Raw genomic sequence first — 24175 nt, forward strand, 5'->3', positions numbered from 1 at the left:
ATCATGGATTGGACCCCTGCAGAGCATTATTGGCTTATTATGATGTGTCTTATTTTATATGGTAAGTTATGGCTGCCAGGTTGAGACCATCTCTAACTTTGAAGTCAGTTGTGTCAGCAGTCGGACGCTCTTTTCTTGAAGGTACAAAGCGATACATTGTCACCATTCTAGGGCCTGTTTCAGTGAAGGCCGTTGTCCTTAATCGTAATCTGTTTGTAATTTTGAATCTTATACTCTGATCTTTTGTTTTCATGGTAACTCCATATCATCTGCTTCTTGGCTTACATTTCCAGCAATATTTAATAAATAAAAAGGCCTGTATACACTTTTAAGAGTATCGATAAAGAAGTGAAAGCTGTGTTTTTCCTAGCAGACACTTTCATGAAGGCATCCTAGGCAAATCACTGTTACTAATAACATGACAACAAAAGACATTTGAGCACGTCACAGTAGTAAAACCTCAGGTGTAGACTTGATGATCGCTGAATTCACTCTCAGGGTCCTGGTATTTTGCACGCTGCCTGACTGTCACACAGTCTTCTGTGCTTTTCCTGTTGTGTAAAAGTCAAAATGTAAATGGTAAAATTACTGCATTTATATAGCGCTTATGCTGACCACTCAAAGTGCTTTACATTATACAAATCACATTCAACCATTCACACACACATAAACACATACAGTGCTTCCATGCACAGTGCATGTTCTGTCACACATAATTCACCTCTGTTGTGAAAAAGGCCTATGGCCCTGTTCTGCTCAAGTGTCCAGATGAGCCCTGACAAGCAGCATGTACAATACCAGAACTACCTGAAACGTCAATGGATTTCAGCCATTTTAAATTACTATATACACCGGTGTTTTTCCTATTGTGACATGTCAAGGCCTGTTGAAAAAAGGAATTTTACAGAACTTAATACATAAACCAGCTGATATTTGCTTATGCTGCTGATAATTATGGGTATTCTTTTGCTTTGGCTTCAAAAACACAAGTTCATGTGGGTAAAGGGAAAAATGTCACTACTGACTTGTAACCGAAATACTCAAAAGTTGTTGGGATTTAATTGAATTCAACCATTTACCAACATGCGGTTACTTGATTTAAAAGCAAAAGATCATAAAGAAACTTTGAGTTGAATTTCAGAAGGTTTGTTGTAAACATCCTCTACCTTCAACTGAAACAAATGCTGCTTTCTGATTAAAGAAACAGTTGTTTGCATCTTAGTTTTGATTGTGGCACAAATTTTTGTAGTTTATGGCCCCCGTTCAGGATGTCTGAAAACACCTGCAACATGGAATATTTGGTCACTTTAGGACAGTGAAAGACCCCAAAGCTTTTTTGCAATGAATCTTAACTAAGGAGTCTGCTGAAAAAATAGAAGCCTCCACTGTTAGTTAGTCATACAATTTCCACAAAAAGAATGCATTCCCACATAAGGCCCCTCTGAGGAAGCCCTTCTGAAGAAGTTCAGGAAAATGTCCAAACTTCAGTCCCTGCCTGAAAGCAGCTGTTGTGTCTAGTGTTTAAAAAGAAAATGAAAAAGAAAAGCTTTTCAAAGCTTAGACATGAAATGTATCAACCTGATACTAGTTTTATAAGCCTCTTCCTATATTTACAATGTAACATTATGTATAAAGTATCACACATTGCTATTTAGCAGTTGCTAAGGAAAGGGGAAGGTCATTCATCTTCTGACATCTTTACAAGTGTCTAGTCGCTGGACACGGCCTCTTCCATCCACCATCCATCCTTACCTGCCACTGGCTTCAAACAAGGCCAGTTGATGGTAATTATTTATGAAGCTTGGTCAAGGTCCATTACTGCTGATGGGAAGTCATTGCCTGTCTGCACAGGGCGTGGCCGGGTGGGCAATATAAACCCCGGGAACAGGTCTCTCGTCTATTAGCCAAACATTCTGATCAATTAACCAAGACCGTGTGTGTGTGGTTGTGTGTGTGTGTGTGTGTGAGAGACAAAACTAGGTTCTTTAATAGGCTCATATGAAGTACGACACTGTGCAGGATTGTTAACCAAATCTGTGTCTAGACACGTAGAAAATCAGAAGCGTGCTTATGCTCTTGACCCTTGACATAATGACAACATCATTCACGTGTATGCACAAAGTGTGTGATTGAGTCCATGGATAATGTGCGTGAGATATAAAGTGGGAGCAAGTCAGGGGGACAACAAAATGTGTGTGAATGAACAGGAGACATGAAATCTAGCTTGTTTGGTGTATTCATGTAAAAGGCTTCTGTTAACCAGCTCGCTCTCAAATGTGTTTGAGCAATTATGTGGTTTTTTTTTTACATTACATTTGCACAGGCTTTTGCGAAAATCTGTGAGTTCACACCATGTTTCAAAAACCCTCAGTCAGCTCACTACTGTGTTTCTTCCGTGTAATGTGGGAAGTGAGGGCTGAGGAAATGATTTTCATAAGGCCCTGCTCATGGGATCTCTCCTTTTGCATACTAATGGCTCTTTGCTGTGCTACTTTAAGCGGTACAAATTCGGTTTGATAGTTCAGCCTCTGTCTTATTTGTATTGCTTTCCTTTTTCTTCTCTTCTATCTTGCAGTGCTCCCATAGGACCGTGTGTGTGTGTGTGTGTGTGTGTGTGTGTGTGTGTGTGTGTGTGTGTGTGTGTGTGTGTGTGTGTGTGTGTGTGTGTGTGTGTGTGTGTGTGTGTGTGTGTGTGTGTGTGTGTGTGTGTGTGTGTGTGTGTGTGTGTGTGTGTGTGTGTGTGTGTGTGTGTTGTGTGCATGTGTGTGTGTTGTGTGCATGTGTGTGTGTTTTGTGTGCATGTGTGTGTGTTTTGTGTGCATGTGTTTGCGCTAAAAAGATTTGGGTGAAATAAAAGAAGAAATTTTAAATAATGAATTTTGCTCAAACTGTTTGAGGATGGGGGTTTCTGCATTTGCATTCACCCCTATAAATACCTCCTGCTACATGATATCAATAGAAACTCGGTGTGAGTGGTGTTTTGAAAATAGACGCTGCACGCGCGCGCGCGTACACACACACACACACACACACACACACACACACACACACCACATTAAAGAGCAGCAGAGCACCAAAGGGCCCCCGTGGAGGAACTGTAGGGCAGCCCGCATGGCTCTGCTACTCTTGGCCATAGACGGACGTGTTCACAAATGCAAAGTGGCCATCAGAGCGGCTGATAGGTGAGGTTGTTCGGGACACAAGGACATATTTGCTCTTGAAATGAACAGCAAAACAAATTAGGAATACAGCATTGACTTACGCAGAGGAGGGCAGAATTCCAGATGATGTCTGAGCTGCTGTACACCAAGCACAGAATAATAAAAAATGGTGTTTGTCGTCTCAGGATGGATCATAACAGTGAAATGACGTGGACGGTGATAAGATGAGAACTCGACTTTGGTTTTGTAAGTTTGTCTGATGAACTGGGAGCTGAAAGTCTCAAAAAAATTAAGCTTATTGACCATGGGAATAGAAGTGGTCTCAGACTTTTGGACCACTCTTGTTTATTTTCAGCAATTTTGGGAACCACATTCTTTCCACACGGGGCTTTCAGACCCAGTTTTCACATTGCACTGTTGCTGACTTGCCAATACCACATAATTGATTAAATGTATCGATAGAACCCTGCTTTATGATTGAGGCTTTTTTTCCAGAGAATTCCGGCAATGATTAAATTACATTTGTCTGTCTCTGTCCGTGTGCTCCAGGAGAAAACGACGCTCCAGCAGCAGTTCATCCCACAGCTCATCTCGCAAGAGGCGGAGTCGCAGTGCAGCGAGAGAAAAAGGGAGGAACCACCGCTCTCACAGGTCACGCAGCCGGGACAAGAGGTAATGCCATCACATCCCCATGTTATTGGTTTTTTCCCTTGGTCCTATAAACACTTTTGATTTTGAATTTCTTGATGCTTTGTTGGGTTGGTATAGTGATTTCTTATTCTGATACGTCGTTTTTGCTGAAGAATCACCTTATAATACGTATTTACCTTTTTTCTAAAGATAGGTTTAATTTATTCTGAAATAAAGTGTATACTGTGTGAAGCAAAAACACGATGAGTGATGGCTCCATCATTTAAGGATGGCAGAAAAAAATTCAACTTGAACCACTTTGGTGTTTGAATTTCAAAGCACTTCATGCATTGCCATTGCAGACTTTTCTTATTAAAGAAGCAATACGAATTTTGGAAGTTTACTGCAGCATAAACAAACACATCATTTTGTATTTATGTCTCATGTCATCGGAGTGAGCCACATGGAAACTTGCGTCTTAGGTCTGCGTTAACATTTTGCGTGTGCATGTACTCACGTGTCAGTTAACCCGACCGTCGGTTTTGCTCTGTGAGTATTAATGAAATGGAGACCTGCAGAGAGAGCAGGTCATATGCAACACCAGTCCAATCCTTCCCAAATCTCTTCTGGCAGCAGCTCTCCTCTCACTCATTAATGCAATTAAAACATCATTACCCATACACACTATGTTGAATTATGATTATTATTGATGTAGCAAGGGACTAACTTATTCATGCAAGACCTATGTGTACACACCTGCACCCCCCCCCCCCCCACACACACACACATGCACACACACCCTCTCTCTCTCTCTCTCTCTTTCACACACCCACACGCAGCCACAGTGAGTCGTGTATCCCTTTCAGAAACATAAAGGCAACGCCTCTCTGTGTGGTGGTCCATGTCATTAGCATAGCTAATCTGGTGCTAATGAACCAGTAAACTGCTGTTTTTAAATCCCTCACGCATGGGCACACAGACACCTAGAAACATGCACAGATGCACAATTGAAGAAAAAGTTATCATAATTTATGCATGAGCAAGGTCCTTTGTTTACTTGTGTATGGCTGCGGGTTAGAGCAGAGATCATTTTAATCATAAAGAGAAAAAAAGAGGAGTTGTGATATTTTTATTAGAGAGGTGACAGGATTGAGGGTGGGTGGGTGATGCAGCCGAGATGTGCTGACACAGTTGCGGTTAATGGTGCCGGGGAAAGACACCACACATCACACTCTTCAGTCTAATGATCGTGGAACATTTTGTGGCCTCAGAACAAGAAACAAATGTCAGTGTTGCACTGAGACAATTTATTGAGAGAAACAGTTTTCACACATTCTCACCGTTCTCTCTGCGGTGCAGCGGCAGTCACTCGCAGCCGCAGCGGTGATTAAAGCATCAGTCAAAAATGGCATTACCGGTGTGGGTGTGGGATGAAAGGTGGAGGGGATTTGGGAGATTTGGAGCTACAGTCGATGACATCGGTGTTTACAAACAATGCACTGTGATTAGCCGGGTTGCGTTGTGTAATCGGCTTAGTGGTAAGCGAGGAGCAGGTGGGTTGGGCTGGCGTTGGTGGCGGAGGGTTTGTGCGGTGCGGGGTGTTAAGAGGCGGGGGCGGCGTCGGAGTTGGGGATGAACGAAATGATGACATTGATGATGAATTCATGTAGTTGTGGTGGCAGCTGCAATTTGTGTCTGCAAAGCCAAGTTGTTTGTGGCCACATGTGCGCCCCTGCTTCAGCATTAAAGAAATTTGTCATCTAATAAATGGGACTAAGACAGAAGCGATGAATCATTTAGTTAATTGATAAGTCGATCAACTGATTGATAAATCAATTTTAGTCTTGTTCTAGATTCTCAATTTTGAAGATTTAATTTGTGGGTAAACTGAATATCTTTGGGTTTCAGAGCAATTTGAAGATATTGCCTTGGAATCAATTTTGTGGCATTTTTCTTTTACACCAATTCATTGATAATAAGGACTTTTGCTTGGTGATGCCGAAAGTCAGACTAATTAAGGTAAATCTCCTTTCAGTTTTTTAAAGTGTTTTCTGCTGCACTAGGAACAATTGTACAGTAGTATTATAATCTTGTACTGTGCTATCCTGTGGGGGCTTACTACATATTCTCCACCTGCTAGAGTATTGGAATGAAATCAGGTTGGTGTGTACTGTGAGCAGGTGCCCTGACCATCAGTCAGAGGTGTGTGTGTGTGTGTGTGTGTGTGTGTGTGTGTGTGTGTGTGTGTGTGTGTGTGTGTGTGTGTGTGTGTGTGTGTGTGTGTGTGTGTGTGTGTGTGTGTGTGTGTGTGTGTGTGTGTGTGTGTGTGTGTGTGTGTGTGTGTGTGTGTGTGTGTGTGGCTGATGGATCATAGGAGGATTGAGTGGACAGGACCTCATGATTGATCCATAGATAGGATATGAGGTGCTGCCTGCAACCCCCACCCCAGCCGGCACCACCTTCAGAATAAGAAAGGGAGGAGAGAGAGTGAGAGAGAGAGAGGGGGGACGAGAAGTTAGAACAGAATGGAAAAGTCAGGAGAGAATAAGTTGAGTTAGTGCAAGACGGGGAGCGGAGAAGATCCTAAACCTAAAGGAACAAAATGAAGAGGAAAGACAAAAGCGAGCGTTGGTAGGGGGAAAATGTTCGGCTTGAGAGAGGTGAATTATTCAGAAGAAATGAGAATAATAACGTCTGCATCAGAATATTGCAAAGGGAGAAGATTAGGACCTTTGTGAGAGAGAATATTATTACCTTATTTTCAATCTATCATATCTAAATAAAAAATAAAGAGATCCATGAAATAAGAATAATGCTCTATCATGCGTTTACATCTATAGTTACTTCCTCGCGCTCTCCTTTCTTTCTCCTTTTTTTTTTTCCTGCCCTCGATCAGAGAAGGGCCAGGTCCCCCAGAGGCAGTCAATCTTGCCCTGAAATGTAAAACAGACAAGAGGAGCAGATTACCTATTTGCCATTAATGTTTATTCTCTTTGATGTGAGCAGGCTTATCAGGCTGTGTGTGTGTGTGTGTGTGTGTGTGTGTGTGTGTGTGTGTGTGTGTGTGTGTGTGTGTGTGTGTGTGTGTGTGTGTGTGTGTGTGTGTGTGTGTGTGTGTGTGTGTGTGTGTGTGTGTGTGTGTGTGTGTGTGTGTGTGTGTGTGTGTGTGTGTGTGTGTGTGTGTGTGTGCGTGCGCGCGCGCAGCAGCAGCAGCAGCAGCAAGCGACGATGTGTGAGGTTGAATGAGCGTATGCATGTTTGTGCAGATTTGCGTGAATGCGTGTTCATGGGGAGGGTGTGTGTGTGAGTGTGTTACGGCCTAGTCCACTGGGGGAGAGCAGAGTGGAGCATGGTGGCAGCAGTGTACAGTGATCTGATGTTTGCCCAGTCCAACAAAGACGACACGGCCTCTCATCACAGTTGGATCAGAGGCACGTCTTTAGGTGAGCCCGGTGTGGCGACATAGCGCAGGGCTTTTATGGGCCGCCGCAGCAGGGGTTAAACGTGTGTGGCTCAGTCAGTCATCCTGTCAGTCCTTCACTGACTTAACAGTTTGCTTTAGAGGCACCGTTAGAAAACGTGGGCGACTGGCAGCGTGACAAATCCACCACTTGACCCATCAAAGGGAAGCACAGCAATACATTCATAGTTCTGCATTCACACATGTACGCAGCGCGTAAGTGAGCACATATTGCAGGGTTACACACAAACGCGTGCATTTTCCTCATTAATATTTCAGGCGTGTGGTGTTGAGTTAGCAGGGCAGAGTGCTAGCGTCAGGGTTTAGCCCTGCTAACACTGGAGCGGCTTCATCACTGGGATGCTGTGATGACTCTGAGGAGAGTGAGACCTCTAATTATCTGTCTTTAACCCCCCAGAGGAGCTACACAGTGAGCTGAACACACCACCAGGCATCCTGGGATAGCTGACCAGAGTCAGGATTATCTGAGCCACCCAGGAGCCACAAAGGTCGGGATGAGTCCAGAATAGTTGGAGCTGGGAGAAAGGACTGTGGGTGGGACATTTGGTTTTGGCTTTGACAGACAAATTTAAATGTGCTCATGGAATTGTAACATGGTTTTAAGTCATACTGATGACGCATTGCACTCATTGCAATGTTTTTATGAATACGTTTTTGCCTGATTGTTACTGGGGTGCTTGTACTTGTGCCAGGGCCTTTAACCAAGAAATGGTGTGGCACAAACCCTCCCATAACACAGCTACATTTATTTCTTCACAGATTAAACAGATGAGATATAATGATTAAATAATGCACTTTTAAACATGCGGGTAGCTGGATTTTGTTACCTTTGGACATAGCCAGGCTAGCTTTTCTTCAGTTTCCAGTATTTATGCTAAAATGAGCTATCCTGCTGCCAGCGGTAGCTTCATATTTACTTTACAGACATTAGAGCGGGATCAATCTTTTCCATTAGCTATTATCAGGAAAGGAATAAGTGTATTTTCCAAATGTCAAACTAATTCCTTCAAGGCTTACATGAAACATAGATGTAATAATAATAATGATAATGAGACACTTAAGTGATCCCCTCAGGGACGTTCTCCTGTCTCCTTCTGAGAAGGTCAGAGGTCAGGGTCGAGTAAAGGTCAGTGCCCAGAGCACCTAGCTCCAGTTCCTTGGTCAGAGACATTTAAACAGATACAATGCCTAGTTCATTTGTAGTTCACTTAGAGGCTTCTGGCTGTGTAACCGTCCTACACCCCTGTGCCACCCTGCCACGTCTTTCTGGCTGCCCAGTTCAGTGTTCTGGATCTTAGAGTTCCACAGCACCAGCTCTGCTTTCTGGACTGGAGATCTGAGACTTCACTTCAGGCATGTGTGTGCAGGGGTGAGCAATGACCTGGTATTTATTTCACATAGGCAATCTTCCCCTGTATGAGATGAGGCGTCGTACATCTGCTAGATAGCTTATCCTGCCTATAGCACCAAACAGAGCGTGTGCGCAAGGTCATCCAGGCGACTTGGGGAGGGCCGGGGTCAGGAACTATAGGGAAGAAAAGGACGGGAAGGGTAGTTGAGTGTAAGGAGATAGAAGTAGGGTTTAGGAATATCAGTGCGTTTGTTGTGGGCGTGAGCACTGTGGTCCGCACAGCTTTTCACTGCAGCTGGATCAGCAATTCCCCTGTCAGGTGGCAGGGTGGGAGACGTCTATTAAGTCACCAATTTCAGAGTATGTGCGTGTGCGATGTAGCAGGTGGTTTAAGGTGTCGCTGGCTTCATAAGGGAAACAGCCCTGAGTGTGTTTTGAGGACATGACAGGTGAAATCTGGTTTCCTCCACAAACTGCTGAGATGTTGCCGTGATGAAAGAACCATAAGGCATGAATTGTTGTACTGACAGATAGAAAATAAGATAAGGTAGAATGCAAACAACCGCTAAATCCTTTTTATTATTTAAGTCGCTGTATCTCAAGCAGTGTCATTAAAGCTAGGTTACTCAAGACTGTTTTAAACAGAAATTTAAGAGCCGGCTCTTGGCAGTTTTTCATCTGTCTTTCTGTTATTCCGTGGTCTCTGCACATCTTTTCTTCGCCCCTTTCTACAGGATGACAGTTGGCCCTTTCTTCCTTCTTCCCCGATTACTGGACTTGCAAAGTGTTGATTCAAACTGAAAGATGACCTGGTTTAGTTCAGCCGTGTCTTCTCTACTCCATAAAAATCAACATGCTTCCAGTCCTGAGATCTGAACGCATTTGTTGTTGGGTTTCTCTCACTTTCTAACTCCCTCTCTCTCTCTTGTCTTTTTTATTTATCTGCTGTAAAGGCCAGTCAAGCGCTGCTCGGCTTTGTTGTCAGAAACCTTTATTTACCAAAGGGAGAAATAAGTGACTGACACAGACAGCCTCTTTCATCCCCGCCTCGCCGCGAGCAGTGTTCCCCTCTAACGCCAGAGGAACCCCCCCTCACCCCTCACTTCTGCCAAGCCGGTCCCACCCCGCACCCTACTCCACTGCACCCCTCCATCCTGCAGGCTCAAAACACACAAGCCCACTCCCCCGGGTAGCAACCTAGCTGTAGAGTCTGAACCAAGTAACAAACACACGTGCAGAATTCACCTCGCAAAAGGCATCGCAGCAGTCCTCTCACATAAAAACGATCTAATGAAGGAGCCAGTCCGACGGTCCCAAACCCAGACTAGTTAAACATCAAAGTGTTGTCCCGCTTCTCTTATTATCCATCTGTTAGACAGAGTGATGACACACAAAGCCTGATATGTTTGAGAAGGAGGGGGATGGATGAAGCTCTCGGGCTTCAGTGATTAGTCACTGATTAGCGTTTAAATCTGTTGTTTCAAAAACAGAAAGAGAACATTTATTCAAGAGTTTGAGAGGATATAAAACAAAATCATCTGTATACATATAGTGAAGTAATACTGTATTTACTGTTGTATAGGGGAAGCATTTTTATTTCTATACTGTCCTTTTGCATAATACGGTACATACAAAGACCTTTTTCTGCAGAATAAGAAGACGTATGAAGTCAGACTCACTCGTCCATAGATTTTTTAGTTACCCAACATGTTCAGCCAGAACTGACTAGTATCAGTCAATAGGTAACCACTTTTATTTTTTATTTTTTTGGTACATATTTTTAGGCTGGAGATGGGATTAAAAAAAACATATATATATTTTCTTTATTTTATTTAAAGGTTTATTTTCTTTTTGTCTTTTATGATATTTTGTGTATGATATGTAGTATTTAATATACTCCCTCATAATTAAATGGAAAAAAACAAAGGTCTTAGATACAAATAATTGTAACGGATAATATAATGATTATTTGTTTTCAGATATTGCAGTGGACATTATTTCATCAAAGTGCATTTTAAGATACACAATTCTGTTTTCCCCAAATAACAGTATAGATAACATCTATACACATTTTTATTATTATATAAGTCTTCAAGTGTAATTAGGTTTTGGAATTTATGAGTTGACTCATAAAAAATGTTTTTGAAGTGTACAGGTCTAATCATTGAGCGCACCAAAGCTGTGTCAATGAATACTAATCTTTGTGATTAATTTAAGTATCATAGAAACCAGACTAGTTGCTTTAAATCTGTATACCAAAGACAAAAAATGTGCGTTTGATGACTGAAATCCAAAACAAGTGTGACAATTCCTCTGTTATTTCTTTGGTTAGAGAAACACTTTGCACTGTTTAGCAAATAAAAACTCCATAATGCCAACGACCAAAATCATGTAAGCAGCTTTCATTGTTTTTACTATATGACAGAGAAAATGCTCATCCGTCTGGCCAGACCTAGAGAAAGACAGAGACAGAAATGCTTTTTGCTCTGGCATAGGAAAATGAACACCAAATGTATCTCTCTCTCCCTGCCCCCCTCTCTGTCTTTCCTTTCTGCCTTCCCTCTGTCTCCCTTTCCTATTTAAGCTTCTTGAAGTTCTTCCAAATTGGGTTTTAAATGCCAATTAGGAGGTTGAATGTAGTAAAATAAAAGCAAATGCAGGCAGGATGGCCTCACCTTCTGGCTGGTTAGGCTTCAGAGAGAGCCGAGCCGGACCTTTGGCTCCCAGCGAGGCTTTGAGAGAAATATCCTGCCTAATGAACACATTAATTATAACCATAACTATTTATAAGATGATAATTAGAAACGAAGGGAGGTAAACTGGGCTTTTCCTGCAATTAATGGAGGATTAATTACAGAAGCTAATGAAGTGGATTTTTGAAACGTGTGGAGGTGAAGTACAGAGATGTGCAGCTCGCTTTGTGATCAGTGGCATAATTATTTTCTCCAGCGCCAAAGCGTTTGAGGCCCCGGTCCTCGCTGGCTCAGGCCGGCTAATAAGCATCATTGCATCGTTATATATGCACTTAAAAAGACTTGCCACTGAAATGACTGTCTAATTATTTCTAATTGGCAGGCCCTGTGTGTTGTCATTGAGCTGTTTGGAGCCGCAGCGGAGCCCTGGGTTTAATAACGCTCTAGGCGGAGAAGCACAGTGAGCGAGAGAGACATACAGAGACAGTGATACATAGAGGAAGAGAGAGAGAGGTGGTGAGGGGGGGTCTCTTCCAGTTGCCTACTGCTTATAGCCGGACCTGCACATTGGCCCCCTGTGTCACTCGCCCAGCAGGACAGCAGATCCTTGAATGGCAGCAGGTGCACTAAGAGGTCACCTTGCCAAGTAGCCGATTAGCAAAGTTTTTATTTTATCTGTGCTTATTTTCCCCTTTTTAATTAACAGCTTCTGCTCTTTAATTTATGCACAGATAAACGCCACCGTCTGTCCACAGTTCTTCTTTTCACTCTTAAAAATACCACACACACACACACACACACACACACACACACACACACACACACACACACACACACACACACACACACACACACACACACACACACACACACACACATAAACCCAGGAAAGGAGGGAGGTATGTTTATGTGCTGCGTGTGATTCAGTGGCCAGGTTTTGAGCCAGTCCACAGAGACGGCTGCTAAGAGAGCAGGCATGGACAAACCTCAGTCAGCCGTGTTTACTTGTACTCCAGTTATGCTCCAGCTCAAACCATACGGATGCCATCGTTCTCTGGGACTCTGTGGACACATATACACAGAGACATGTATAGTTTGTCTTTACAATAGTCATAGTCGGAATTAGTGTTGACTTTGCAGCCCACATTAATCATTGAGTTGTTGTTTTTTAAGAATAAGTAAATCTGTGCATGTTTACAATAGATTTACATTTTCATTATTTGAGTCATTGATCTCCATCTCCATGACTGAGTGTGCATGTGTTATGAGAGTGTTTGAATGATGGCCTAGGATTATGTGCGTGAGCACCTCACTTACTCCTCACTCCTAAGCAGAGCCATGTGCGTTGTCCTGCCAAAAATAAGGTCCACTGTCATTCCTCCTCTCCCGCCTGGATAACTTGAGAGCAAATTGCCAGCTAATGGAACCACTGCCTGCACTTGTCAGTCAACAAAAAGTCTGGACCCACAAAAACGCACACACACTCTTACACAGTTGCACACACAAGCATGTGGTTTCACTCACACGTTTAGTAATTTAATTTTTGGAAAAAGAAGAGAAAAATGACAGAAAATGGCCGAGAAATTAAACGAGGATCATATTCGTCCTGACTTGAAACCATGACAATCCTTTTCAAAGTAATGAAACACTTTCTCAGCATGCGCATGAGGTTTTGTATTTTTTTGCGAAATTTGTCTTCCTCTTCTGCTCTGTCTATCCATTCGCGTTTTGGCAGACTCGAGGACATGAGGAGGAAGTGCGGAGGGATGGATTGCCCGGAGGATACGTGGCCAACTGTCGCTCGACTGGCTGAACAAAGAGCAGATCACTTCTGTGACGGGTTGAACAGAGAACTCGATGTCATGATATCTTGGCTTCAAATCAAAGCATTAAAAACAAATGGCAATATTTTAAATGCATTCAACAGTTTTGTTGGAGTGGGAGTTTGCCAAATTTCTCTGTAAACTCAGTGGGATATTGACGCCCAGGAAAAAGGGGAGTTTAGCGAGTGTGCTCCCGGTCTCTCATGCACTACTGCACACGTGTGATGGATGACATTCATGCCATCGCTGTAACATGTGTAACAACGGTGCATAGCAAATCAGTCCTTTGACTCTTTCACTTGAATTTTAAAGAAGGAAAGATTGAATATAACTTAAAAAGAAAAATGTTAAGATATACCTTAGACTTAGAAGTAGGAAAAAAATATATAATCTAAAAAGTTATCAGAAAAAAAATAGACCTTGGCTGCTTTTGTCATTTCGCTCTCTGCAGACCTTGAAGAAAGGATGTTGTGGAAGCTGGCAGTTCAGTAGTGTGGCTGTGTAAAAAAATCCTCCCAGAATAAATAATCTATGCAGAAATATCTGCCATGACCCAAAGAATATTGCACATTTAAATTGTACCAGAAAAGATTAGTATGTTGTTTGTATATTTCTATACATCATTGTTTACAAGACTGATTCTCTTCAGCTGCACTTTTCTCTATGTAGCAGTGCAGAAATCACCCCGTCCGCCGGGTAAAATTTACCTTCATTATCAGCTCCTTCTAGTTTTGTGCACGGGACACATAGTTTATGAGAAGTGACAGATGTATTGGAGGGGAGAGCCTCTTTTTTTCCCAGAGGGTGGAGTGTTTTCTCTTTCTATTCATTTCTTGATCTCTTTTTCTTAGTTCGTCAGTCTCTCTCTCCTTCCCCTTGTTCAATCTTGACGGCGGTTCATAAAAAAAAAAAGAAAAGAAAAGATTTCTAGAAACTTCTTTGAGACAAGCCTCTGTTCTGTCAGAAGACAACTTTATGTTATTCCACTGAAGAGGTGAAACTAATAGTGCAATGTTTTTTACAGGGCGCTATACCAGTTTTGTCTTGGGTGTTTAATTAAGTGTAGTTTCCCTTTAGTAGTGGAATGTGTGTCTGCTTTTTGTCGGCCCGTTCCTCGGTGCCTTTTTACAGTCCACCCACATGGTTTGTCTCAGCGTTTATGATTTTTCTTATACCGGAGTTGTGAGGTTCCTAAATCACTTAAGCACACGGGGCCTAGCAGTCCACATTTAAACAATAAAAGGCTGTTATGCTAAGGGCCCTTAGATCTCCTACCACTTCATAAATACATGTGTATAATGGCAGAAAAATACATCTTCCCTGACCAGAGAGAGAGGGAGAGTAAGCGTCTGAGAGCACACCTGCTAATTGGAGCCAGCTTTATGTGAAGCACGGCTGTCCGCTCTGTCTTCTCCACGAGTCCCAATTCTTTTTTTTTTCACCCTCTCCCTCTTTTATGTTTGTTCTTAACTACCCATCTTTTAAAATCCTTCTTTTCTTTATCTAATTGCTCTTTTTCTGCCATAGCCTCCTCGTGTCCTTCACCTTTTGTCTCCACTTCTCTTGTCCTCACTCACTTCCACTCCTCCTCCTCCTCTGTCCTTCAACTTTTTCTACCTCCCTGCCTACCACCTTCTTGCAGATGGAGGCAATGACAACCAAAACAACTCTCTCCTAATGCTGTGTAACTAATCGTTCCGGGGCAGTGATGGATGAAAAAAAGTGGGTTTCAATTGCGCGAGTTGCTGTGAGTGAGTTTGCAAGTTAGCACCTAGTCTCAAATGTGACCTCCACTTGACCTTGTGTCTGGGCCGAATGGCTGAGCCAGGGCCCCCCTCAGCTCCAGCTGCTAATGGGTGTCATGTCGAGCTGCGGCTGCACAGAGGTCAGGGGTCGCGGGTGCACGCCAGACGGCCAAGTTTAGGATTGCGATGAGGAGGCTGAGTGACACTGGGCATATGTGCCAATGAAGATGCGGGGTAATCGGCACAGGCACACACAAAGCCATGCACATGATATACACACACGCACACGGAAACCACATCTTGCTGCAGAAAGTTATCTTTTCCCTCATCGCTGGCTGGACGTTGTAGGTTCATATAGATCTGAGGGTCTTTGAAGGCATTTGAACTCTGCTAAATGGCTTGACCTTGTGGCTTGTGGCTCTAACAATGTGTGTGTGTGTGTGTGTGTGTGTGTGTGTGTGTGTGTGTGTGTGTGTGTGTGTGTGTTTGGGTGGGTATGGGGGTGCAGTAAGTGGGTGGCCTGCATGGGGTCTCATTTCTGCTTCCCAGCGTAGCAGGGCATTGCATACGTTTATGTTGATGACTGCTGAATTAAAAGCAAACTGATGATTATGACAAATCTAACATTGCCTTTGTGAAGCAGTGGGAGGTGAAGAAAAAAATATTTCTGTGAATATCTCATGCTCTGTCTTTGCTCTGTTAATTGTGCTCACAATCCGCGTCTTCACAGTGATTCCTTCTGTGTTATTTAGTATGTGTGTCTGTGTGTATATGTATATGTCTGTGTGGGTGTGCGTGACTGAGTCAGTGTGTGTGCGCGTGTGTGTACTGTGAACTGAGGGAACAGATAATGTGGCTGCTTGGAAGGAGGAAGCAGCTTGGGAAATGATTTCAACAGCTCTCATAATTAGAGGAATATCATAAATTAAACTTGTGTCTGCCGTTGCGTTTGAAGAGCACTCAAAAGTAATAAATTCTGGATGGTTAACATATTTGCATTCCATTCAGCAGGCAGCGTCAGGCAGGAACAGCTGTTTTCCACGTCTTTTGGCAGCAGGAAATGCACATTTCTCACTCAAGGTGCTTTTAAACACATTGAAATGGCAGAAAAAAAGAAAAGTGACTTTTAACTCGTACATGAAGCTGCTGCTGTGTGCTCTGTCACTGGAAATAACTCGGCAGGGAACAGCGCATTAATGAAGCTCTTCAAATATAGATCTTCATACTTTCAATTGGGCCAGTTTTCAATCAGTCTGTTGCTTGGAAAAGTTCGACCAGCATGCTTTTTGTCTGCGTGCGTGCGTGCGTGCGTGTGTGTGTGTGGTAGACACAGAGAATGAATACCAAAGATTTGAAACATATTTAAAGGTTTCAAAATGCCTCCTCAGTAGTGACAAAAACACTTAAACTGGAACAACTTGACAAGAAATCTATGATTTTGCATCATATTTTTCGAGGCCAGATCACATCACCTTCCCTCTTTAACAAATTGCACTGAGTATGTCACCATTTTTGTCCAGTCTATCCAACATTACGCAGTTCATATTGTTTTAAAGGCATATTAGGATTTTCCTCTTGTCAATTGGTACAATTATTAATTGTTGAATCAGCCTTTTTTGAATTTTTATTTTTACATACTCTGTACTTTTACATTTGTGGAATACGACTATGTCATCATTATGCTCATTCAAAAAAAGATTGACCTATAAATGTTGTAACTGCTAAAAAAAATCATCTTGTTATATCTTTGTCAAAATGACAGTGTTTATATTTTAATAACAGTAGTAGTAGTTCATAGCAGTTTAGCTTAAAATACAATAAGCACAGATAACTCCAGAGTCACGTAACAGCTTTTCAGAAAGATTAATAAAAAATCCCCACAGATGTAGATTGTAGCGGCACAGAGGCTGGCCTGCAGGTAACTAGGAAGTTCAGCTTCGCTCATTGACACATTCATGAACAAAAAGATTATAAGAAACAAAACTTTCAGTTAAGCTATTCTAATTTGACTCGTGTTATTCTGGTCAATGATTATAAATGCAATATAAAGCCAGGAAATTGAGATGTTGAAACATAATAATACAACTGTATATGTCTTGGTCCGATGATTACTCTTTTCTAGCTTTTATTGTGTTGGTGGCAAGAAGAACTGGTCACACCGGGGTCACTGTCGCCAGCATTAACTGAAACGCGATAGGGTTAAAGTTACATGGCCATTATTCATTGCTGCGTCACACTGGCCCTAATGGACGGGGACGCTGCTCGGGGCATCACTGAGAAACATCACAGTTATGTCGGTGTTTCAGCCTGGGAATAAATACAACATGGACAGGATGAACTAAGTTCTTGTCTTCCTACAGACGGTTGGTGTTTGGGCAAACGAGGAAACAATGTGAATGTGTGTCACTGCTGTTCAAATAGAGGCAAGATAAGTTTAAAGGCGATGATTTGTGTGTGTGTGTGTGTGTGTGTGTGTGTGTGCGTGTGCGTGTGCGTGCGTGTGTGTCACTGCTGAGAATGAATAATGATTTAACCAGGGTCAGATTCCATTGGAGACGTTCACCTGTATCTGACACTAGAGGTATTGCGCAGCTTCCATTAATGTCCAATTTTCAATGAAAACAGAAATAGAATATACAGACTGATAAGGGTAAGACACCATCCAGCTTCACACCCGGTCACATAATTACCCCAATGGGCTGTGGCGAGGGATCATATCCTGGCGTGCACCAGGGGGTCAGTGGCGATAAGCTTCAGCCCAGCTCCCAACATGCAGCATAATTACTCTATTGATAATTCACCGGGAAAATGGTCGCAGCCAATTGCAGAGCTCCAATTTAATGGACTGGACGGTGAAGACGAGGGAGGAATGGTGGAAGGCGGCTGCGAGGGTGTGTGTGTGTGTGTGTGTGTGTGTGTGTGTGTGTGTGTGTGTGTGTGTGTGTGTGTGTGTGTGTGTGTGTGTGTGTGTGTGTGTGTGTGTGTGTGTGTGTGTGTGTGTGTGTGTGTGTGTGTGTGTGTGTGTGTGTGTGTGTGTGTGTGTGTGTGTGTGTGAGCAACCAGCAAAGGCCTTTTATTAGAAATGAAAATATGTTTAGGCCATAGGGGTTGCCCATTTTCCCTGGAGATAATAAGGCCAATAAAATGTAAAGCAGGGGAAGGACTTGGCATGGGGTCCAACTGTGGCTGTTTATCTGTGTGTCCTGCATTAGCCCATTTATCCCCAGCCTCAAATTAGCTAATCATTCTCCAAGGGGAAGGACTTGGTCAGGAAATTGACATTTAGCAGCATAGGCTCACTCTATTAACTACAGTAAATTTAATTTGCTGCACACCCCAGAAGTGGGCTGTTTTCTTTGCCATCAGAGGGAGAACGGGAGCGGGAGGCAGAGAAAGACAGAGCGAGGGAGAGATTGTGTTTATTGCATCTGCTGCTTCTGGCCACGATTTGCTTGGCTGTAAATATAAGACTTAAACTTGGAACAGTGCAATTCTGTTGTATTTCTCCTCATGTACTGTTGATTACAAACATACGCGGGCATTGTCAACACATAGATTCACTCATTCCAAGGTCTGTTGGGGCCATTGATGGATTATCTCGCCTGGAGACTCCGCACCCCGAAAATGCCAATATTTTTCTTTTCCTTTTTTGTGTGCATTAGCTGTGATTTCCTGACTTGGATAATTGTAGCTCCAGTGGACACTGCGTTAAAAATTCTAAATCAGATGTCCAGTGACTGATGACTGCTTTCACCTCTGCCTCTGAATCAGATGTTTCATGATAATTATTTCTGATTGTCACTGCAGTGTCTGTTCTGCAGAATGCTGTGAGACAGGATTTACTGTGGGAGAAAAAAATGGTATTGAGGGATCTGTTGTATCATTAGAAAATAAATATGCAGCTCTTTAGATGCTAAATCGTGCAGTAAAATCAGTTGTAAGCAAAATGGCAACTTTCTCAAATGTTAGAATTTGATTTTGTCTTCATTGTCTGTCAGAATACGTTGACAATCTTAAAGATTTTTCCCACTTTTTTTTGGAAACACAAAAAATCATGCCACTGCGAAGAACATTTCTTCAGTATTTCTGTTTTTTGTGAAAATTATTAACCAATCAATAATTGATAGATTATTCAGTAAAGAAGTGAATGTTGAATTCAGCCTTCTTAGCTGAAAGGGATTTATGTGATGGTGTATGTGCTAAACATATGGTTTACTTACTTCCCCGTGAATTAGGTTTACATTTACTGCCTGTTGCTTGTCATTTTTTCCTGAAAAACTGAAGTTCAAATAGTGTTTTTTATCTCCATCTCTCTCTTTTGTTTTTTTTAAACAGATTCTCTTTTACAGAGACACTGAAATAGCGCAGCTAACTCTCCAGAGATCGGGATTGCCTCGGCCTAATTGATTGCAACAGTTGTCAGAGTGTTGTCTGTTAGGATGGTGACAGGCGTCTGAAGAAAATGATTAGTTTTCTGTCGAGAGAGAGACAGCTCTGGATGTCCCAAACTGCAAACTAATAAAGGGGGGAAAGCAATAAAGCTCGTGGCCAGCACGTTTGACTGTTTTTATAGACAAATCAATAAAATGATAGATGATGGAAAATAAAGGCATCTTAGCTGCCGATTTCTACTGGGGTTTCAATAAATGGACACACACACACACACACACACACACACACACACACACACACACACACACACACACACACACACACACACACACACACACACACACACACACACACACACACACACACACACACACACACACACACACACGAGGAGTATGTCAAAAGGTTTTCCCTGCATTAATAGAGGCAGGTGCAGTGTCACATAAATAAGTGGTTGTATTTTGGTAATTTGTTTCTTAGCCTATATGTCACCGTATTGAGATATGAGTTACACTTTCAATTCTCTATTTTCTGGTGTGTGTGTGTGTGTGTGTGTTTTGTCATAACTAACAGAGAAAATCTCCCACTGTAAATCTTTTTTAGACCAGAGGGCCAGTGTCAGAATCAATACTGAGGACAGGCTTTCCTCTGAGCCCAGCTCTAATTGGTTCCATTTTTACAGTGAATGTTGTGTGTTTGTGTGTTTGTGTCAGTCACAATAAATGTGATTATTATATATAACTGCATTGTTATTTCCAGCCAATGAATGATATATTTGGCTAGTTGAGGAAAATTGTATCCTGTAAAATTTAATTGTGAGTTTTGTAAACAGATGCAAATGTTAATTGTGTCTGTCTTGTGAAGCTTACTGTCTTATTCCAGTTCCAGTTTGATTTCAAAGTCGATAGTTATTGTCTCTGGATTTGATTCCAGTTTGACCCATTAACAACTGTTTTCCAAATCCTGTTTCTTATAACATTTGTTACATGTAATGTTAAGTATCACAATGAAAAACAATGTTTTAGGCAGCTATAAAAAAAGTATTAGGTAGAATATAGAAGTGTTTTATGTAACACTTTTTTCACAGTTGGATGCAACTTTGGCTTGTTGTTGTGCATTGTGGCTATTTGACAATACAATCCTTCAATCGCACAGGGAGAAATCTGTTCATAGAAGGGCCGTAGATTTTATTGATAAGCATCAAGTGAATAACCTGTACTGCAACTGCAATGCACAATCCACAAGATGTTTTCCTCAGTTAGAACGTAACCCATCGCTCCTTGTTCCTATTTTTGTTTCTTGTCACTTTTCACACACATCACAGCTACATGAAAGTCTCAGCCACAGTTGTCTAGGGGTGATCAAAAAGCCTTTTGGGACATACACACATTAACTGTGGTAGATAAGGCAACAATGGAGAACATGGCTATAAAAAAAGGTTCATTATTTACTTTGAAGAGGTTGCTGATATTCAACTCTGAAAATACAAACCTCCCACAACTTATCTATTAGGATAAAACAAAATCACAAGCATTAGCATGTCAGTACTTAATAAGATGTAATTGTAATTTCATGTTGTATTTCATATCTTTTAGGTCTCATTCTCGCCACCGAAGGTCTCGCAGTAAGAGTGGCAGCCGCAGCCGGCGGGGAAGCCACAGCCGCAAAAGGAGCCGCAGCAGAGAGCGGGACCGCAGTCGGCGCAAGGGCCGCAACCGGGAGAGGGACAAAGAGAAGGAAAGGGACAAAGGGAGAGACAAGGACAAGAGTAAAGACAAGGCTGACAGAAAGAGGTGAGTGATGAATGACTCTGTACATGGAGGCACACGGGGGGACACAAACTGTCTAAACAAGTGTTGGGTCGGCCCAGCTCAATCTAAAACACTGCCTCCTCAGGAGAACAGACTACTCTGGTCAGTATAATACAGACTTAAATACGGAGATCAGTCTCGGCTCCTCCTTCTTTCCATCCATCACTCGATACTTCCATCCATCAGTCCATCAGTCCCTTTCTTTCTCCATTTCCCCCTGTAATCAAGCATGGGGCGACACCGCACTTGTAATGTGATATAATTCCCCCTTGCAGGAGAAGATGTGATGCTGATTCAAGAATAGATGGCAGGTAGGAGTGCTGCGCAGGTTTGGCTTTTTAGAGAATGTTTTGGTCACCGAATGATTTCCGATGTCTTTAAATCAGCTTCTCACCCTTTGGGATCTGCTGCAATAAGTCTAGAAACCTAACAAGATCATATGCATCTCCAATGTCGCTGGTGCCCATGCCAGGGAAGGAAAGCAATAAATGAGAGGTCCTTATTAAGGGGAGAAGAGTTGGCAAATTGCATCTTTACTTGCAAGCTTATGTCCAGTTAAGACTCTTATACACACCAGAACCAGGTGCAGTATAGTGCAGGTTTTATCAGTGGTGCACTCCAGTGTGGTTCATGTGATTTGAGGCCATTGTAATATGACTGGTGTCAAGTTGTTGTCTGTCATATTGAATGGCACTGTGTGTGGATCCCAGGAGGCATGCCGACCAACTGCTGTGCTGTGCATCAATTTAAGAGACTTCCACCCCCCAGGTGAACTGTATCTACAGTCATGATCTAGGCTGCGTCGGCCCACGTTATTCAACAGAGATTTTAAAGAACAACTTTTTTTCATGTATACACGTGCATGCTATATTAAGTTAGCTGTTTTTTGGCTTTCAAACAAGGCGATACTTGAATGACAGTACATAAAGTTTTCAGGGAGAAAACTGTGAATCCAGTGGAAAGCCTGAAAAAATTCACCTTCGTGTTTTCTCTGGATAGAAATATACAGAGATATCAAATAGTAATGTTTTGGTCTGGCTGAAAAAGACCTTCATTCCTCAGATGTGTCAATGATGCAGCGTTGCAATCAGATGATGAAACTCATCTGTAGCCATAGCGGTAAAAGACAAGTGTATCCAAGAGTGTTAAAAAAGAAAGAGTAAAACCCTCACTGGTGACCCACCATTGAACCGTCACAAAACTTTAACACCTTTTTCTAGAGGTTTGTGTATGCTATGTCTCCACTAAAATGAAAAAAAAAGTGAAAGACAAATATTAGAAATATATATCTATGCCAGTAAATCTTAACTACGATTTTTTTTAATCACAACTTATTTTGTGTATTTTGAAAATGTGCATGGCTACAAATAATGTTTATGCATAGTCAAGCTTTGGTTTCAGGGGCATTTAAAATTGTACAATTTGTAAATGGTCTTCTTAAATATTGATTCCTAGTTTTGGTAAATTTGTTAATAGAAAGGGTAGAACAAATTTGAAAACTATAATAATATATAAGGCCAAACTTTTCTATTCAACACTACTTTTTCACCCTTTACGGAGGCTCGTACTTGTCGTGGCCGAAAACCTCAGGGCTCACGTTTTTCTTTCAGAACATGGAGCTTTGCTTTTGAAGGAAAAGTGCTCCATTTATTTGAAGCTATTACATATTGCCTTTCTTAGATCAGAATCAGGAAAACAAATAAAGCTAACAGTGAAATGTAAGGCCAGCAGACAATATCTATTTTCTTATTAAGGCTCCAATATCCTTCAGCACCGATAGGAATCTCTTCCTTTATCTCTGACCCCGCTTTAGCTTGTCTGTGTGCAGGTGTGTGCTTAAATACGGTAAGTTTGTTGATTTGTGCGTGTGCACCTATGCATTTCCACATGCGGCAGCATTATTATATTTCAAACAGTCTATCCTTCTAAATGACTTAAACCTGCGGTGGTATGATGTTGGAATAATTTTGACTAAACCATGTGGTGCTGACTTACCATCATAAAAGGTAACGTACGTGTGTGTGTGTGTGTAGGAGAGAGAGATGTTTTGGTTTTCTTAAATCTCGGGATATTCAACTGTTTGCCACATTCTTGATTAATAAACAACATTTTTTTTTCTTTTGTCACTTTACATCTTAATGAGTTTCTTGCTTCTAGAATTTATGAAACACAGTGGGTAGACGGAGTTGATTGTTCAGAAAGATATATTTTTTGGTTCTAATTAATTTGTAATTTTGTATGAAATTTACATTTGCTGGAACAGTAATAGATCATTATTTAAACGCTCTACTCTCCAGGAAGTGAAAACTAATTTCATTATTAAATAGAAAAACACAAAAATTCCAATTTGTGGCATTTAATCTTAAATTGATGTATAGCTTCTGACATGATGTAATCAGGTAATATAGTAATATTTTTTTTCCCACTTTATTTCAACTTTAATTGTCTTTATCACCACACAAAGTGATACTCAAGCTGGTCTATCCGTGGACCTTGATATTATGTTATCACTGTACAAAACCTTACTGACATGGATGTTACTTTTCCTCCCCCGACGCTCCCACCGGAGTTTGGTTGTCTAACAAGTTCTCCTTCAGCAGAAGATAAGGCAGCAGTGAGATGTTTCAGGAATATGTAAAACATGCCTTTTTCTGCACCATATCTGTCTACGCCACTTCGTTTCCCTCTGTCTCTTCCATTCTTCTTCTGCTCTTAATGGTGATGGGGGTAGGGTAGGAGCCCCTCATTCTCACTACTACTACTCACACACAAACACACTCACACACGGTAACACTCCAACCTCATTTAAATCCAGGTTTCCTTGCTGGGTGGTGGGAGACGAGCGGCAGCAGTGCGATGTTGATGGCGGGGCGGGGTGGCGTACAGGCTGAGAGGCTTTATAGTGTCTGTCAGGATGAAAGAGGGGCTTCTCAGAGCGGCACCCTGACACTGAGTCTGTGTGTGTGGTGTTGTCGTCATTAAACATTTAACACTCCTCGAGTATGACAGCAGGCAACTTGGTGCTCCAGCGGTATGTTTTCATGCAAAATTTATTGAAAAAGACAAGCTGTTGTTAAGAGATCTTGTT

At 42.0% G+C, this 24175-nt stretch overlaps 1 protein-coding gene across 1 annotated transcript in view; it reads left to right on the forward strand.

The window, feature by feature from the left end:
- rsrc1 (arginine/serine-rich coiled-coil 1) overlaps positions 1-24175 on the forward strand; it is a 106696-nt gene that overhangs the window by 983 nt on the left and 81538 nt on the right. The window contains exons 3-4 of the mRNA XM_035622730.2: positions 3711-3833; positions 20872-21069. Of these exons, the coding sequence (XP_035478623.2) occupies positions 3711-3833; positions 20872-21069 (321 nt within the window). The remainder of the gene's footprint in view (positions 1-3710; positions 3834-20871; positions 21070-24175) is intronic.

The sequence above is a fragment of the Scophthalmus maximus genome, chromosome 11 (genome assembly GCF_022379125.1).
Source record: "Scophthalmus maximus strain ysfricsl-2021 chromosome 11, ASM2237912v1, whole genome shotgun sequence".
NCBI classification, from domain to species: domain Eukaryota; kingdom Metazoa; phylum Chordata; class Actinopteri; order Pleuronectiformes; family Scophthalmidae; genus Scophthalmus; species Scophthalmus maximus.